Consider the following 19,576-nt stretch of genomic DNA (forward strand, 5'->3'; position numbering starts at 1 on the left):
AAATATTTGTTATCCTCTCCAAAGCAACCGATCTATTTACCTCAATTACTTCCTACGCCAGCAGGTTAAATGTTCCAACCACAAACATTTCTCATTTTCCTATTTGTATTTATAAGCCATGAATTTGGATTTGCCCACAAGAAGCAACATTTTATTTTATTCATCCTTCTCACAATCACAAAGATAAATACTCCAAACTATCCAATCTTTTCTGATAAGAGTAATCACATTGTTATTTTACTGTTCTTGTAAGTCTTTTTTTTTGTTGCATATTCTTCAGTGCATTTACAAAGTAGTTATGGAGACAAAAACGTTGCACCCTGCACAAGAACCCTTACAAGGTCCTTCACAAGCTAAGTATAACCAATGATTTGATTTCTATATCATTGTGGATAAATGTTAAATTGTTTTGCTGACCTTCGATGCCATTTTTATTGGATTTGTTTATATTATCTCTAAATTCCTTTTTGCCGCTCTATCCAAGAAGTACTCTGTTTTCTAAGATATTGCCCGTTCCCCATTAACACATTTTTTTCAAATTGCAAAAATAATAAAAATGTTATGCCTAGATCAACTATGAATAACTGAATTTTAAAACAATGTATTAAGTCATGATTATTGCTGAAACAACGTAACGTATTAACGCACATTTATCTGTGGTGAAGTTTTCTAGAAATTCGTAATCTGCAAGTTTATGGATGGTAAAATTGACTGTTACTCCTGGAATCCACACACAGGCATTTGAAGGTCGAAATTGGTAGTGGAACACTGTTCTTCTACAAGAGAGAGCTACGGTTGACAACAGATGCGATCACCACATACCAGCAACTCAGCAGGTCAGGCAGCATCTCAGAAGAGAAGGAATGGGTGATGTTTCGAGACCCTTCTTCAGTCTGGTGAAACGTCACCCATTCCTTCTCTCCTGAGATGCTGCCTGACCTGCTGAGTTACTCCAGCATTTTGTGAAATAAATACCTTCGATTTGTACCAGCATCTGCAGTTTTTTTTTTTACACCACACACCAGCAAGTGATTTAATTCAAACTTTAACTTTTTACAAATTAAAAAAATTATAAAAATGATATGCCTAGTTCGACTATGAATAACTGCGTTTTTAAACAATGTATCAAGTCACGATTATTGCTGAAACAATAGACAATAGACAATAGGTGCAGGAGTAGGCCATTCGGCACTTCGAGCCAGCACCGCTATTCAATGTGATCATGGCTGATCATTCTCAATCAGTACCCCGTTCCTGCTTTCTCCCCATACCTCCTGACTCCGCTATCCTTAAGAGCTCTATCTAGCTCTCTCTCTTGAATGTATTCAGAGAATTGGCCTCCACTGCCCTCTGAGGCAAAGAATTCCACAGATTCACAACTCTCTGACTACAAAAGTTTGTCCTCATCTCTGTTCTAAATGGCCTACCCCTTATTCTTAAACTGTGGCCCCTGGTTCTGGACTCCCCCAACATTGGGAACATGTTTCCTGCCTCTAACATGTCCAACCCCTTAATAATCTTATACGTTTCGATAAGATCCCCTCTCATCCTTCTAAATTCCAGTGTATACAAACCTAGTCGCTCCAGTCTTTCAACATAGGACAGTCCCGCCATTCTGGGAATTAACCTAGTAAACCTACGCTGCACGCCCTCAATAGCAAGAATATCCTTCCTCAAATTTGGAGACCAAAACTGCACACAGTACTCCAGGTGCGATCTCACTAGGGCCCTGTACAACTGCAGAAGGACCTCTTTGCTCCTATACTCAACTCCTCTTGTTATGAATGCCAACATTCCATTGGCTTTCTTCACTGCCTGCTGTACCTGCATGCTTCCTTTCAGTGATTGATGCACTAAGACACCCAGATCACGTTGTACGTCCCCTTTTCCTAACTTGACACCATTCAAATAATAATCTGCCTTCCTATTCTTACCACCAAAGTGGATAACCTCACACTTATCCACATTAAACTGCATCTGCCATGCATCCGCCCACTCTCACAACCTGTCCAAGTCACCCTGCAACCTCATAGCATGTTCCTCACAGTTCAAGATTCAAGATTCAAGATAGCTTTATTTGTCATCCAAAAATTTTTTTTGACGAAATTCAGTCACCCACAGTCCAACAATAAAACATTAAATTAGGCAGATTACACAATAAAGCATTAAAATAGGCAAATTACACAACCCCAAAAACACACAAAAAAAAGAAACATCCATCACAGTGAGTCTCCTCCAGTCCTCTCCTCACTGTGATGGAAGGCCACAATGTCTTTTCCCTTCCCCTGCCGTCTTCTCCCGCGGTCAGGTTGTTGTGGTTGCAGGCCACGCCGGACGGTGAAAGGTCCGCAGCGGGCCGACCCAAGCCCCGCGATCCGGGGCGGGCGAACACGCTGTCGCTGCCGCTGCTGCTGCACGTCGGGGCGGTCGTGGCTCCCGACATTGAAGCCCCCGCCCAGCAGAGAGAAATCCCGCGGCCTATTTTAGGCCGCGCCGAACGGTGAAATGTCCGCGACCCAAGCCCCGCGACCCGGGGCGGGCGAACACGCTGCCGCTGCCGGAGCTCCCGATGTCGGCATCCACGCGGCCCGAGCCTAAGGCGAGTCGCAGCCGCTCCCGCAGCCTCTGAAGACGGCCGGCTCCGCTGATGGTAAGTCCGATCCGCGGGCTCTGCGAACCAGAGCCCTGGGGGCCGCCAGCTCCAGGAGTTGGGCCGATGGTAGGCCGCAGCAGGAACGGAGACAACACCCAGAAAACAAAGGTCGGGTCTCCGTTCGGAAGGGACACATATTTACAATTTTACAGTTCCCCCCATTCCCCCCACACCCACACATAGTACACAAACACAAAAACACGACATCACATCGACAATTAAGACACAAAAAAACAACAAAACACAAAGACAAATGGACCGCAGGTAAGCCGCAGCTGCTATGGCAGCGCCGCCATTTTGCCACTGCCACCTAGCTTTGTATCATCGGCAAATTTGCTAATGGTACTTTTAATCCCTTCATCCAAGTCATTGATGTATATTGTAAATAGCTGCGGTCCCAACACTGAGCCTTGCGGTACCCCACTAGTCACTGCCTGCCATTCTGAAAGGGACCCATTTATCCCCACTCTTTGCTTTCTGTCTGTCAACCAACTTTGTATCCATGTCAGTACCCTACCTCCAATACCATGTGCTCTAATTTTGCCCACCAATCTCCTCTGTGGGACCTTGTCGAAGGCTTTCTGAAAGTCGAGGTACACCACATCCACTGGCTCTCCCCTGTCAATTTTCCTAGTTACATCCTCAAAAAATTCCAGTAGATTAGTCAAGCACGATTTCCCCTTCGTAAATCCATGCTGACTCGGAACGAGTCAACTCTCTAGTGATTGAAAGTATGAACTTTCATTATTCAGAATAACATAAAAATTACATGTCATTTAAATTCATTCCTCTTTAATACCAGATGAACATTGAGCTCTTTATTTCCCCATGGCTGTTTGTTGTACTCTCACCTCAGAATTAGCAGATTGAACGGATCTAGCTCCAGAGAATTGAGCACAAAACTCAATCAAGACTGACACACCGTTGCACACCGGTGATTTTGCTGCAGTACCAACAATATACTGCATTCACGCTATCCTTGAAGACTTGACCAAGACCAGCCTTTCAATCATCAGAAATACAGCATCTAATCATCAATGTCACTGCTGTACGAGAAAGGCTGCTCTGCACAAATGGCTTCTGCACTTCCTACATTACTACACTAACTACAATTCAGAAATATTTTATTGGGTGCAAAGCATTCATTTATATCCAAGATCATAGAAGGCACTGTACACCGATCAGCCAAAACATTGTGACCACCTGCCTAATTTGCTGTTGATCTTCCGTGTGCCGCCAAAACAGCGCCGACCCGCCGAGGCATGAACTCTGCAAGACCCCTGAAGGTGTCCTGTGGTATCTGGCACCAAAACATTAGCAGCAGATCCTTCAAGTTCTGTAAGTTGCAAGGTGGAGCCGCCATGGATCACACTTGTTGATCCAACACATCTCACAGATGCTCAATCGGAATGAGATCTGGAGAATTTGGAGGCCAGGGCAACACCATGAACACTTCATCATGTTCCTCAAACCATTCCCGAACAATGTGTGCAATGTGGCAGGGCGCATTATTCTGCTGAAAGAGACCACTGCCATCAGGGAATACCATTGCCATCAAGGGATGTACCTGGTCTGCAATGATGTCTAGGTAGGTGACACGTGTCAAATTGACATCCACATGAATGGCCGGACCCAGGATTTTTCAGCAGAACATTGCCCAGGGCATCCACCGGCTTGTCGTCTTCCCAGTCGGTTCGGACCAGACGGGATAGCCTTCGTTGCTCTCGTGCATCGATGAGCCTTGGGCGCCAAACACCCTGTCACCAGTTTGTGGTTTGTCCCTCCTCGGACCACTGTTGGTAGGTACTCATCACTGCTGACCCACAAGCCTTGCCATTTCAGGTATGCTCTGACCCAGTCGTCTGGCCATAACAATTTGGCCCTTGTCAAAGTCGCTCAGGTCTTTTCTCCTGCCCATTTCTTAAGGGTATCGCATCCAAATTTCTGCATTTCCAGCATTCTCAGTATAATTTCAAATTTACATTGTCAGAAGTAAAGCAAAGGCTTTAGATTTTTTTTATACCAAAAGTATGAACTGGATTTCTTCCAATTATTGGAAACCAATTACACGCTTGAAAATAGATACTGGGCCAGTTCATACTTGATCTATCTTATGCTATTTCTGTGGTCCCACTATCCATGACCCGACAGATCAAATCAAGCTCCAGGCCTTACTGCTCACAACGTCATAATTACAGCAAAATGTGATCACCTTTTTATTTAAACTGCCATGCAACAAAGGCTGAGACACCACTTAGCGACCCAATTGTACACTATATCTGCATGTTCACCTTCCTCAATTAGTCTGCACAAAATCCAGGCCGCTTTGTATATTAATATTTATGCCTCTTAGATTTATAATTATTCACTTTTTTTATTCCTTTTACCAAAATAAGTGATTTCACAAACCCACTGCCATATCTTTGTTCTCTGATCTATGTTCACCACTTTCACCCCGAAACTACCTCCTCATTAAGGAAGTGGTTTCGATTGTTAGTTAACATTATATTACATTCAGTGCCCTAATGCAAGTCACCACTGCAGATGGTAAAAGCTGAAGTTAAATCACCAACCTTGCTAAATACATTGAGATGCACAAAATTAGTAATGAACATTTTGATCTATTGCAACTGGCAAGAAATGAAATATTGCAATGAAACTACATTTCCATTTAAAATCCTATTTAAGCATTTTCAAATTATTCATTTATAAATATGTGCTGCACCTACTGCCCAATTATAACCTGCACCAACTGATCACAATGAAAATAAAATTGCCTGACATTTCCTTCCAAGCAGGCTATTCTGAAAATCATTCTCTTTACACATTGTATGTGAAAATTAGACAATACAAGCCGGCTTGAAGTCCTTCCAAAGTCTGCTATCACGGTTAGATTTTCTGAAAGCAAAGCCAAATTGCATATGTGGCACATTATATCTGAACAATTTTTCTAACTGCACTATCAATCAGTGGTATAAAGTTCCTTCAAATCAATTTGTCATAATTTTTTTATTGGGCGCCAAGTACACATTGATTAATTGAATACTGGTGAGCTCACGTTAATCATCATTGGCGACTTTCAAACAGTTCCAATATAAACCACAGTGAGGAATGTGGGGGAGTCGCTGTAGTGGATGCTCATGTTAAAAAATTATTTGGGTGTCTTGTTGCTCTTTATTGGTATGGCAATCTGAATTTCATAGTACCTTAATTGGTACATGTGACAATAAACTGACCTTGAAACCTTGAAATGGCTTAAATAAAGAATGGGGTTATTCAAATAAAATAAACTTACACCTGGCTAGTTAAGATCCCTCTGCCATGTACACTGTGGAAAAACAATTCGACTGAGTCTACCAAGAGAGTTTAATCGCTTTAGTGACTTCAGACTTAATGAACTGTATAAAGGAGAACCTCACTGTCAAGTGCAATTTTTATCGTGGCAATTTAAATTACCAGTCAAACAACATTCATCTAAATTATAAAGTTTTGAAAAGTTAGATTCAGTCTAAAGAAGAAAAGTTTCACATATTAGATGGATTGTTATAAAAAGGTTTTAAGCCAATATAGAAAGAAAGAATGTAAAGGCAATTCAGTAGATATGTTAATCACTGGCTAAGTTTAACACAGTGCAGCAAACTACAGTTGAAAGTCAGCACAAAATAAGCCAAGTTTGAGAAGGCAGGAGAGACAATGACGATTATCGAGCGACATAATGCAGAACAAGGCAGAGAAAGAACAGCTGCCTAAGAAGTTACAAATAACAAATATTTGTAATTTCTTACCAAGCAAAGGTTACCAAGCAAATTTTGCCTTCAATTGGACTCTCCCCTTAAATCAGACACAAGATCAGCCGTCCAGATGAAGGGTCTCAATCTGAAACGTCAAATGTCCATTTCCCTCAACAGATGCTGCCAGACTCACTGAGTTCCTCCAGCAGTTTGCTTTTCCCCCCCCCTCCTATATCCATCACTCATTTATTTGTCCCCAACTTTGATCACAATAACTTGGCCCTTCTATCTTCTCTCTCCCTCTCTCCTATAACATTGCCTATTTATTTTCTTGTATCTTGTCCACTAACTTAAATGTCACTCATTTCATGTTTATGTTCCATCCATTCACCCATCTCTATCCCAAGCCCAGATGGAGAAGCCATGACTAGAACCTGTTTTCTTTCCTCACAAACTCTCCACTCAATTTCCTTCCAAAACAAAGAGGGTAAAACAAACAGCAAGAGTGAGGCCCAACGCAAATTGGAGGAACAGCACCTCATATTTCGCTTGGGTAGTTTACACCCCAGCGGTATGAACATTGACTTCCCTAACTTCAGTCCCTGCTTTCCCTCTCTATCCCCTCCAGCATCCCAGTTCTCCCACTAGTCTTCCTGTCTCCGACTACATCCTATCTTTGTCCCGCCCCCTCCCCTGACATCAGTCTGAAGAAGGGTCTCGACCTGAAACGTCACCCATTCCTTCTCTCCAGAGATGCTGTCTGACCCGCTGAGTTACTCCAGCATTTTGTATCTACCCGTACTTTTAATCCATTTGGTTTGATTCTTTGGCAGTTTGTGAACTTTATGAAGTTAGACTATCTGAAGTTAGAGAAGTCAATGTTCATACCGCTGGGGTGTAAACTAACCAAGCGAAATATGAGGTGCTGTTCCTCCAATTTGCGCTGGGCCTCCCTCTGGCTGTTTGTTTTACCCTCTTTGTTTAATACATCATCAATGAAAATACTTACACTTTCGATTAAAGCAAGAGAGATACAGAAAGTAACTGGTATGGTCAAAAATTCTTGTTTCTTTTCATGGTAGGGTTTCACCTGAAGTCAACAGGAGAGCTAATTGCATGTGCACACGGAACTCACAACTTTTGCTATATTGTGCTAAATGTTGACTTGATATACTCCTTTAGGATTACAACCAAAGGTTCACTCAAAGAACTTTTATAATGCCTGTCATTAATGAAATCTCATACTCTTGCATGGAGCATCTTAGAAATCTCACAGAACCTTTACTCAGCGATCCGAAGTGGAGAAAACAGACTGTTTCTGTATTGTGCTTGATACTTATGTCAGATTCTAGTTTGAATAGGTAACTGAAAAATGTTTTCCTCGTCATTCAAAAGTCATTTCATTTCATGTCAACGGAAAATTCATTTCTTCCACTTAATTTAAACTTCAAAATGACTGGAGAATTCATATTGTTGTTGAAGAATAAAAGATTATGATGCTAAGAGTTGGAAGCTCATTTAAAAACCCATTAAACAGCCCAGTTAAAGGGAAATAGGGAGCTATGTAAATTTGCAATTAATTTTATATTGTTGAAGTGACAGATTGAAAGCCCATTTCTGGGTGGCTGCAGAAGGAACAGTTTGGAATTCTTGGAGAAACTCTTTGGCCACGACAGCTTGGTCAATGTAAGTATGAATTACCATTCCTTGTAAACATGATTACACAAACTCACTAATGGTGTGGGATAAATTACAAATGTGTACAAGGGTGTGAAACTGTATATTTTTATGCAGTTTCTCAAAATTATTGAAACGCTCCATTGAAACCTGCAATTCCTACTGAACAATTTTTCTCCTGGTCCATTCCTTTCCATTATGAAATTAACAATGCTTTTTAGATGCCTATTTTAATGCACTTTCCTATTTTTGTCATTTATCCGTGCCATGAATAATGCCAATGCTCAAGTGGTAGTCAGAAATGTCAAATTCAGCACCCTCCTGTGACTGGAGATGATGATGTCTCCTCACTAAGGCTGCTCATCTTGTTCCTAATGGTAGTCACAGATCAAGGAAGTACCTCTGATAAATTGCTACAATGCATTCAGTTCAAAGCACACATAGATTTAACCAAATGTTCTGCCTTGGAAGGCATGAGATGTCTTGAGCACGGCAGCACAACACTGTCCCTGGGAAGTGGTTAGCATGCCACAGAGTCCTGATTTGGATCTTGAAAATGGTAGTTAGGCTTTGAAGGACAAGAAGGTGATCCACTGATTACCGAAAGTTATAAGTTATTGGTAAAGCTTACTTAATTGAGATCATGGTCAAAGATAACGATGGTGAAGAAATTGGCGAAGAGGAAATGGTGGTGCTTTCTCTGTTTGAAAGGACCATATTACCTGGCCCATGCACAATATCCATAACCCACAGATTCCAGACCTAACAAAGCATGAACATCAAATTTCATTTTCACTTCCTTTTGAAAGACAGCGTTTTTTAATATGCTTCCATCATACAAAATAAAAATCACTGAAATATAAAAGTACGTGTGGGCAATAGTCTCAGGATCTAAGATTCCTGGACCACTCAAAGGATTATCAAGTGAATCACAAAATAACTATCCATCAAAATTGAAGCTTCATAATGAAGCAATTTTTTTTTGTCTCTTGAGAGAAAGCAACTCATAATCATTGGAGGGTAAAAAATTGAGGTGTAGGCCATCTCAACATTCTCATCAGCCAATGTCGGCAGTCATTCAACCCATCATGGCTCACTGAAAAAAGACAACCATTTAGTTCCACTTTACAAAATGATTACAATAGCCATTTGTCTAATCATAGCACATCCTTCCAGTAACAAGCTACTCAATCTGCTGAAGCCTCTTTTAAAAAATCAGTCTAGGGTTTGTCATTCTATTGCAGCACAGTTATGGACCAAATGGGCCTCTTCCTGTACTGTAATGACTAAATGGCATATTCTGGTACTACTGTAACTCCTTTCGACACAGAGAATGATCTCGAGCATACAGGTTTCTTTCGAAATGCAACAGTCTTAGGACTCTTAGAGAAGCATCTAGCCCTCTATCCTAAAACAATATCGAAGACAATACACCAAATCTGTACCAGTATAAATTCAGCACATCTCTGAATGTGGAAATGCAGTCTACAATCCAATGATTCTGTGCATAAAAAAGATTCCTCTAATTTCTCTCAAGCAACCAAGACGGGAACTTTGTTAACTTGAACAAAAAGCCTGGGATTGGCAGTTACAACAAAAAGTGAACTCTTAAAAGTTAATGACAATTTAATTCTGTATAATGGCTGTCAAATACATCAAAGTAATCTGTATTTATTATTAAAGAGTCTGAAGAAGGGTCTCGACCCAAAATGTCACCCATTCCTTCTCTCCAGAGATGCCGCCTATCCTGCTGTTCCTCCAGCATTTTTTGTCTACCTTCGATTTAAATCCGCATCTGCAGTTCTTTCCTACACATATTCATTATTTGCATATTGAGTTAGAAAATAAAATGTTTAGTCTCAGACTTTGGGTTTCAAGAGATAATCATCACTTAATTTGAATATGGTCATCATTTGAAAAAGTACTTACAACTGGTTCAGCCAAACATTTAATATTTGAAAAAATAGATACGCTAAAAATCCCATCACTTTTCACTAGGGAAAATTAAAATTAAACCCCCTCATGAAGACATAGTTATGTCAGTTTTAGAAAAACTAACAGTAGTACACATTTTATACTAAACGTGACTTAGGTGAAACATTTCAGATTTTTAGGTTGCTTTGTTACTGAGCTACACATGGGTCACGGACATTTTATTTTTTCTTTAGATTTCTTCAACGGCAATTACTTGCATTAGGCAAAATTAGGCAGTCACGGTGGCACAGCGGTAGAGTTGCTGCCTTACAGCGAATGCAGCACCGGAGACCAGGGTTCAATCCCGACTACGGGTGCTGTCCGTACGGAGTTTGTACGTTCTCTTGGTGACATGCGTGGATTTTCTCCGAGATCTTTGCTTTCCTCCCACACTCCAAAGATGTACAGGTTTGTAGGTTAATTGGCTTGGTAAATGTAAAAATTGTTCCTAGTGGGTGTAGGATAATGTTGATGTACGGGGATCGCTGGTCGGCGCGGACCCGGTGGGCCAAAGGGCCTGTTTTTGCGCTGTATTTCTAAACTAAACTAAATAACTCACAACAATAGAGCTTTATGTTCCATTAAATTAATTTCATTTCTACAGACTTTATTTTACACTAAAATTAAACTCCTGTAAGTGACAAGCAGTAGTCTTCCTTTCAAAACAACCTTCACTAATGTATTCTCCAGCTTTGACATTAGTTTGTTGCATCTCACCTTTTTGAAAGGGTGATTTCACATTAATTAGCAATGAGCAGATTTATCCCGTTATTATATTTCATCCCACATAATGTATGATCCAAGGAAGCAAAGTCGAGGTGCGATTTGGAATGTAAATTTTAAATTTAATGCGCTATTATCAGAGCTAACAAGGATTGAATAATGTATGCAAAAGGCTTGCTGTGGGACAAATTTGGGACAAGTTGAGGCTATAACAGTGGATTGGATTGAACAATAGATTGCCTGTGCAGAAAGCATTGCAAGGATAAAATATGAATAAGAGTTTCCTCAGGGAGGGAGGGAGGGAGGGAGGGAGGTAGAAGTGACATTTTCTGAATGCAAGATTGTGGGGCTTGAACAAGGATGACAAAAATCTTGTTGTTAAACAAATCAGGCTCTGGAGGGAGCTTGGGTCAGGATTAAGGAACAGACCTTGAGGTGAGCACCCAAAATCTGCTTCAACAGCCCATTCTTAATTAAAGTTTGTTGTCGTACATTAAAGGCTTTTGAACACTAGAGAGACATCTGGCAGTATTGGGTTTCAACTTAAAAATAGAAGCTGACCCACCATTTATAGGTGCAAGGATAGAATATAGGAAAGGGTAAAAAAAAGCCTTGGATGCTTTATTGAGAGGCAATGAGGTCATAATATAGGAGAAAGATGAGAATCCTTTAGTAAAAATATATGAGCAATATACCATTAAATGTAACTATGCAATGGGTTGGGAAATGAAATAAACCCATGTCAAAAAACAAGGAGCTTAAGGAGTAGAATAGATCCGTCAATGTCACAGAATATGTGATTTAGAAGAACAAAGAGGATGAGGTACTCAAAGATTAAAGTGTCAAAGACTAAATGATGGGATCAAGGTGCAATTTGACAAGCAGGAATACATTACAGTCATTCTGGTGGTTTAAATTATAGGAAATATCATCATGTGGTGAAGCTTCAATGTGGTGAAAACATTTATAATATCAGTAAATGCTCTGATGCAGTTGAAGATAACCAAAATATTATTTGCAACAAATTCGAAAATTCAGAAAAACTGAAGAGTGCAGATGGGAAGGAAATTATAACATTTAATCACCAAGAAAGAGGATGGAAAATGAGGAGGATGGATTTATTACTGAAGAGAAGCTTTTGTGAGTGTATATTTGTAAAGGTTGACAAAGAAGATAAAGAGGCAGAGAGGAGGCCTCAACAGAAAGTGCTGAAGCCAAGAATAGTGGAAGAAGAGGAGCTTAGCAGAGGAAGAGTAACACATTAGAGGGTGAGTCAGCGAAATCTTGGTGCTATACAAAAGGAAGAAGAAAACGCTGCATTGCTCGAAGGGAAATAAAGGGCCCTGAATAACGGCGAACTGAGTGAAAAGAATGACAGCCAAGCTGCACAAGTGAGATAATACTGCAAACATTTTAAAGGCCATTTTTATTAAATGTATCTCTGTTTCATCTTGGACTTTAAACACATTTCACTTATTGACTCCTGGCAGGTGAAATTAACATTTAACTGAATTATTCTAGCGAAGAATAATGTGATGTGCCCACCAGCTGTTTTAGACATCTTTATATAGGCAGAAACAGTTGTCAGTTATAGAGTTCATGCTCAAACTGTACAGTCACATATACACACTAAATCATAAAAAAGAACAGCATTGCGAGCTTTTAGGAAATTGTGCACAGTGTTTTTGTTCCAAATAAAACTAGTCAGCAAATTTGATGCTGAATTACTTAAAAGTTTCACTTTCTAAATCAGAAGCAAAATCTACATCAGGAAACTGGAGGAGAACCAAACTGCTCAAACAGTTCCAAGATTTTATAAGTTTATCTTACAGGAATCTTAAAAAATACTAACGCAGTAGAAAAAGACCTAAAATGCACAAACGATCAACGATTCTTATGGGGATATTAAAAAAAGACGCCAAACATAGTTATCAATGCAGTGCAAAATGAAAATGTAAAATAATATAAGTTTCATGTTGTCTGAACTGTAAAATAACGATATTAAAACACTTGGGTAAATGAACATAAATATTTTGCAAAATATACAATAAATCTGAGAAATAATTTACTTTCCACGCACTTCATCTATTAGACCTCTTTCATTTATGAAAAGAACATCGAACAACATTCACACATTGCTTTTATCATTAAACTAATGAACACATTTTGTAAGAATACTTTAGGGTAATGAAGTCTAAACTCACTTTCCATACAAGTCATTTGCTGTTAACTTGCAAAGTTCTTCATTTTCATTTAATTTATTTTGTATTTATAGTTCAGTATAAATTATTGTGAAGGATGTCGGAAATATATTTCTACAGTGACTCTAATTTATTATTTTACAACTCACCTGAATGTCAAAGTAACACCAGCATAACAATACAATCTTTGTCATGTTCATAACCACACACACATTCAATCTGAGTAGCTGTAAATAAACCCATGTTATATAATACTGAATAATTCTGAATACTCAATATGCAGAGAAGCTACATGTTAAAGCAGGACAACAAATTAAATAAGGGAAATTACTAAGCAGAACACAATGATTTGGGTGAAAAAGTCAATCAAGCCTGAAGTAATAACCACAAATAATTAAAAACCAGTAAGTCAGGACATGCTGGAGAAAATAAATCATCTTAGAAGAATGGTATTCACTGGTGTACAGAAAATATAATAAATAATTCTTGAATGTTGATAATAGTCCTCAAAGATTACAGCACACGTTAACTGCAATAAAATGTTTGGTTTTGAGTAGAACACAGAGATTATCTCCCCTGTCTTTCTTTTAAGGGGTAAGCCTTCATTAACCTCTGGAGTTACTCAGAATCAGATAACATGCCCAAGTGTGGAGATCAAATCTCCAGAGATTTCAAACAGTCTATAATGTCAGTAGACCAAGGAGTCCAAGGACAGTTTTTTTTAGCTTTTCTGTGCTTGTAATCAAGTTACTGCTCATACTCTTCCTCACTCAACCTCCACAGTAACATGGCACGATGTTGGGAGCTGTGACGAGCTAGTACAATTAAGAGTTTTCTGCAAGAAGTGAAAGTGAGGGCTGTTTGGATTGAGCTCAATCCAGCCCAGTGTCACCTGCTCAATCTACATTGGCCATTCATTCATTACATTGAGCATGATGAATTAATTCCAATAACATATAGAACTAATATTTATAGACCATACAAACCAGTTATCAATATTTTGGAACAGAGTGTATAAAGTTAACCATTTGCAAAACCTCAAGTATTTTCTAGTTTTATTGTCATTCGTACACGCAGAATCCAAGCTGTCACGAAACCAGTTGAAGCTCTGTCACTTAATTCAACAGTAAATATTAGCATTCAATCCCTTCAGTTGTTAATACTGTCTACAGGTAACAGGCAGGCCATATGTTATTTTTGGAGGGACAGGAGATGAGGGAGCGGGAAAAGGATGATAATGGAGAATGTGACCATTTAGAAATTAAATGGCCAAACAAATCTAAGCTTTAATGTGACATGCCCACTTCATCAATGTTTAAATACTGATTGCAGGCTCTTTGCCAGTATATCATTATGGTCTAAAAGTTAAATAGCGCACCAGTATAGATGTTCTGGATGAGATATAAATTTGTAATACTGAACAACCTTCATACCTTGTCTGCCAATTCCTTCAAGGACTCAAGAAATCTTGACCAAAAATCCTTAAAGAGTGGACGATCAATTTTTTTGAGGCTGTCTTTAGTACTCGCATCCACGCTGACATAAAGCTGAGTAACTGGCCCAAGATTTCTGAATAAAGAACAAAATTGGAGCACATTATTCTATGAATTATGCCTTTGCAAAAACAAGACTTTATCTTGTAACTTAAACTTATCAAGGTGACACATTGGTGCAGCGGTAGAGTTGCTGCCTTACAGCGCCAGAGACCAGGGTTCGATCCTGACTATGGGTGCTTGTCTGTACGGAGTTTGTACATTCTCTCCGTGACCACGTGGGTTTTCTCCGTGTGCTCTGGTTACATCCCACACGCCAAAGACGTACAGGTTTGTAGATTAATTGGCTTTGGTAAAGATTATAAATTGTCCCTAGTGTGTAGGGCAGTGCTAGTGCATGGGGATCGCTGGTCGGCATGGACTTGGTGGACCAAAGAGCCTGTTTCTGCACGGTGTCTCTAAACTAAACTCCTGTGATCAAATTCCTGAAATTGAATTTAAAGTCCACCTGATAAAAGATTTTTTTAAACTTTTTCCTTTCCCTTGCTTGTTTTCAAATTGACCAAGGAAAAAGATTTTCAAGATCACTGTGCCCAAAATGTTGGTCAAACTGAAATACAAGGCAGTGGTTATTAAAGCAATTCCCTCAATTCAATACAAACATAATACAAAGTCAAATAACTTGAGGTGGACTGATATTGCCCAAGTTAGAAACACATTCCTGTGACTTGAATTCCACTGCTCGAACTACCGACTGACATTTTTTTAAACATATCAATGTAATTATTTTAAGATGTTTGCCATACTCATCAATGTTTGTGAATGTACCAATCAAATCATTCAAAATACTTTTTATTAAAATATTTTTTCTTTGATGAAGCTTCTAACCTCCAAATAGGATTTTAATCAGATAATGTAAGAAAATAACTGCAGATGCTGGTACAAATCGAAGGTATTTATTCACAAAATGCTGGAGTAACTCAGCAGGTCAGGCAGCATCTCAGGAGAGAAGGAATGGGTGACGTTTCGGGCCGAGACCAGACATTCTGGACTTAGAACCATAGAGTCCTGTTAGCATTGTTTATTTTATTTTCCTGTCAAGATTCTTAATTATAATTTAGCATTACAACTGGTTATATGCCCTGGTTAAAGTAATGCTAGTTGGCTCCTGTTGCAGGCAGAGTTTAATATTTGTGCCCCTTGTTTGAAATCACATTACAATTTACCAATCCTGTCCTTTCCATCTACCCTACTGTAGTTTTATGGTCTAAATCTGTATTTGATTTAGTCTGTTCAGCAGACATAAATATATTATCTATCTTTTACATTCCTGTTTATATTTCATTAATTTTAACAAAATTAAACTTTATATGGCTTTTATTAACATTGGTGCTACAAACTGATAATTTATATAATATATACATTTATAATTTAAATAATATATTCATTCTAGAAAATGAAAACTTTTGTGTCAATATCATTTTTATGACATTTAAAACAATTGGTTCATCCACGCTAAAAGAAAAATATGGGTGTAAAAATATAATCACTTTAACCCAATATCCAGCTGAATTCAAGAGAATGAACCTGCTACATTCAGTTGTAAATTAGATCAACGTTTTAATTTTCTTTGCAACAGCTCCCAATTTTCTTTCCACTGTAGATATTGTTAGGTCGGTTAAATGTCTATATCTAATTAATTGAAAACTGAACATATTTTATTAGATAAGCACACAGCTGGAAGTATGCTTCCTTTTCATTAGACAGGGTCCAACATCAATTAAACCCAGTAACCAGTTGAAATTGATCAAAAAAATGTACAATTTTCATTTAAGTTAATTTTTCAAAACTTCATCTATTAAGGCAGCTAATTTCATTCTCACCTGATTTCCTCAGGGAACTGGGCATTTGTTACGAGAAAACTGGAAATGTTTTGATGGTGCAACAGTTTTAAAAGGTGGTTGATTTTGGGGTACATGATCGGCTCTCCGACTAACGACAATGCACAGTGTTTCACCACCATGCCCTCTGCATAGCGTTCAGCTTTTACTCCAGGTACACCTGCAAGAACAACGGATACTTGAGTAAAATCTTAGCTTAACAAACTAGTCATATGCTTGGAGTAATCGATCAGAGTGTATTTCCCCAAGATATTGTTCAATTGTAAAAAACTAATTGAAAGGCATTATAATGACAAAATGCAAGTATAAAACATTACCAACTGCATTTTAAAAGTAATTAACATCAAAATTCTTTGTATGTGTTACACACAGTATAATAAGTAACCTGGGTATACATTTTTGCAAGATCTGATTTTTTAAAATCTTGATTATTAATCATCTTAATTTTAATTTGTCCACTTATATGCTAATGCATAGGCAAAACGACTATTCGCAGTTGCAGAAGCTGACTAAACAAAAGAACATTTTTATTCAGAAGCCATTTTGACATGTCACCAACATAAGATGGTATTCTATCAAAGCAGTCATAGTTCAAACATTAAGTAACATTTACTCCAATTGAGCCCTGAATGTGGATTTTTTTCATGACAGATTTGTGGATTTTTTTCATGACAGATTATGGTTCTTAATCTGATTTGGATCAAGTTCTATTATGAAAGCAATTAACATTGTGTCAAAGAACATAACCTTGAGATGTTATCTGGATATTTATCTCTGTTCTGACCATCTATCCTCTGGTGCAATGGACCCAGAAGATTTATTTACCTAAAGAATAGATTGAAGAAAGTCAACAAATCTTTTCTCCTGGGTCACTGAAACTCCTGCCATACAAAGTAATTTAAAATAAAATGATAAAAATGAAAAACAGTGTATTTAAAGAATATATTTAAAACGTAATGGCATTGGATTAGATGCACAGTCTTTTGCCCAGAGTGGGTGAATCGAGGACCAGAGTACATAGGTTTAAGGTGAAGGGGAAAAGATTTAATAGGAATCTGAAGGGTAACCTTTTCACACAAAGGGTGGTAGGTGTATGGAACAAGCTGCCAGAGGAGGTAGTTAAGGCTGGGATTAACCCAACGTTTAAGAAACAGTTAGACAGGTTCATGGATAGGACAAGTTTCGAGGGATATGGACCAAACGTAGACATGTGGGACTAGTGTAGCTGGGACATGTAGGCCGGTGCAGGCAAGTTGGGCTGAAGGGCCTGTTCCACACAGTATTACTCTATGACTATAAACCAGATTGTTTCCATATGTTTGTTTGATGGATTCCAAAACCTCGTCTAGGTTATGATATGTTTTCCCAGAACAATTATGCTATTAGCTGAATATTAAATATGCACTGAACATCCATTTGTAGGATGCATCAATATCATTTCGTAATTGATATACTGCACTTTATTTTGCTTTAACAATTTTGTTTCCTATTTTTGGGAATTGAAGACATTCCGGTATGGATTAAATGTACGGAGTGTACATTCTTTTTGAAAACTACAGAGCCACAATTTTTGTTTGCACGAGTTTACACACGTGTGAAGGATGAAATTTGAAGCAAAACAAAATAGTACAAGGCTAAAGGACAAGATAAGAAATGGGATGATTGAAATTATGAGGAGAGTACAGAGGAAAAGAACAGAGGAAAAGAAGTGGGTTGTTTGAATTGAAAAAAAATGTACAGGGAGTCAGCAGTGAAGCAAAACTATCATATATCCGCAACACCTATTTATTGCGGTTCTTTGCTGTTACCAGAGTGCTACCAAAATACTATCTGCATGTCCCCTGCCCAACAAGATGCCCAAACACCGTGACCATTGCAACACAACCATCAAAGAGGTCAACCATTCCATCGCCTAACTGCATTTTGGTAAATGTGACAACCTGGTTGTGATTCTACTCCCTGCTTAGAAACAGTAACAGAAGCAGAAGGAACAGAAAGAGGTACAGTTCTGGTCTGAAGAAACAGATGGGATCTTACATGACAGCTTGAGTCAGTGGACTCGAACGTATTCAAGGACTCTGCAGCCAATCTAAATGAACATGCCACGTCCGTCACAGATTTCATTTGTGAGTGTGTAGACGATACGTGCCAAAGAAGACAATATGAGTATTCTACAACCAGAGATCATGGATAGAGCATGATATCCACTCCCGGGAGAAGTCCAAGACTGCGGCGTTTAAGTCAAACAATCCCAAGCGGTTCTAGAAATCTCTACACATATTTTGCAAAGCCACCATGGAGGTCAAGAGTAAATTCCAGATCAAGCTACAATCCCAGGATTATTACGTACTCCACCATCGAATGAGGCAAGGCTTGCATGCTGTGACAGGCTGCAAAGTGAAGTCGGGCAACAGCTTGTCGCAGGCAACAACGCAACCCTCCATGGCGAGCTCAATATATTCCATGCTTGCTTTGAACAGGAGTTCAGTGGAATGATGTCACCCACCCCGACAGCCTCGGGAGTACATGTACTGACAGTCATCATCGTAGATATCAGATCGGCCCTCCTGCGCATAAATGGCTCCTACAACTACTATCATCCAAAGATGCCAAAGAAAACCAAGGTGACATGTCTTAATAACTGCCAAAATGGCTTTTGGCATCCACCATCATGTAGTATTTTGCGAGGCTGGCCATGGTGCACATTAGCTCAAGCCTCCCAGACAGCCTTGATCCTCTGTAATCCGCCAGCCATCCCAACAGGTCCACAGCAGATCCCCATCGCTCTGGCTCCACACTCGTCGATAGAACATCTGGATAACAAAGACACCTACATCTGACTCCCATTTATTGATTATAGCTCCACCTTTAACACCATAATTCAAACCAATCTCACCTTCAAACTCCTGAACCTGGGAGTCAGCACAGCCTTCTGTAACTGAATCCTCAACTTCCTGACCCAGACATGCTAATCCAGCGTTTCTTAACCTCTTTACCCATGCGGAACCCTTGAAATAATTTTCATGTCTCAGGGAACCCCTACATAAAAATTATTATATATATTTATTAATCTCTCTTTCTCATTCATAAACCGTTTCACACTGACGCCGCAGAGACGTCGCTAAATATATTCCCTACGATTATTACACTTTTAAATGATATACACACTGGTCATTTCCTCTTCTCCTCACTCCCATCGGGCAGAAGATAAAAACGCTTGAAA

At 39.1% G+C, this 19,576-nt stretch overlaps 1 protein-coding gene across 1 annotated transcript in view; it reads right to left on the reverse strand.

Annotated features, from left to right (window-relative positions):
• Window positions 1-19,576, reverse strand: part of tyw1 (tRNA-yW synthesizing protein 1 homolog (S. cerevisiae)) — a 119,002-nt gene that overhangs the window by 54,195 nt on the left and 45,231 nt on the right. Inside the window, exons 12-13 of the mRNA XM_078422461.1 lie at window positions 16,336-16,513; window positions 14,393-14,528 (exon numbers count right to left, since the gene is read on the reverse strand). Of these exons, the coding sequence (XP_078278587.1) occupies window positions 14,393-14,528; window positions 16,336-16,513 (314 nt within the window). The remainder of the gene's footprint in view (window positions 1-14,392; window positions 14,529-16,335; window positions 16,514-19,576) is intronic.

The sequence above is a fragment of the Rhinoraja longicauda genome, chromosome 26 (assembly GCF_053455715.1).
Source record: "Rhinoraja longicauda isolate Sanriku21f chromosome 26, sRhiLon1.1, whole genome shotgun sequence".
Taxonomy (NCBI): Eukaryota; Metazoa; Chordata; class Chondrichthyes; order Rajiformes; family Arhynchobatidae; genus Rhinoraja; species Rhinoraja longicauda.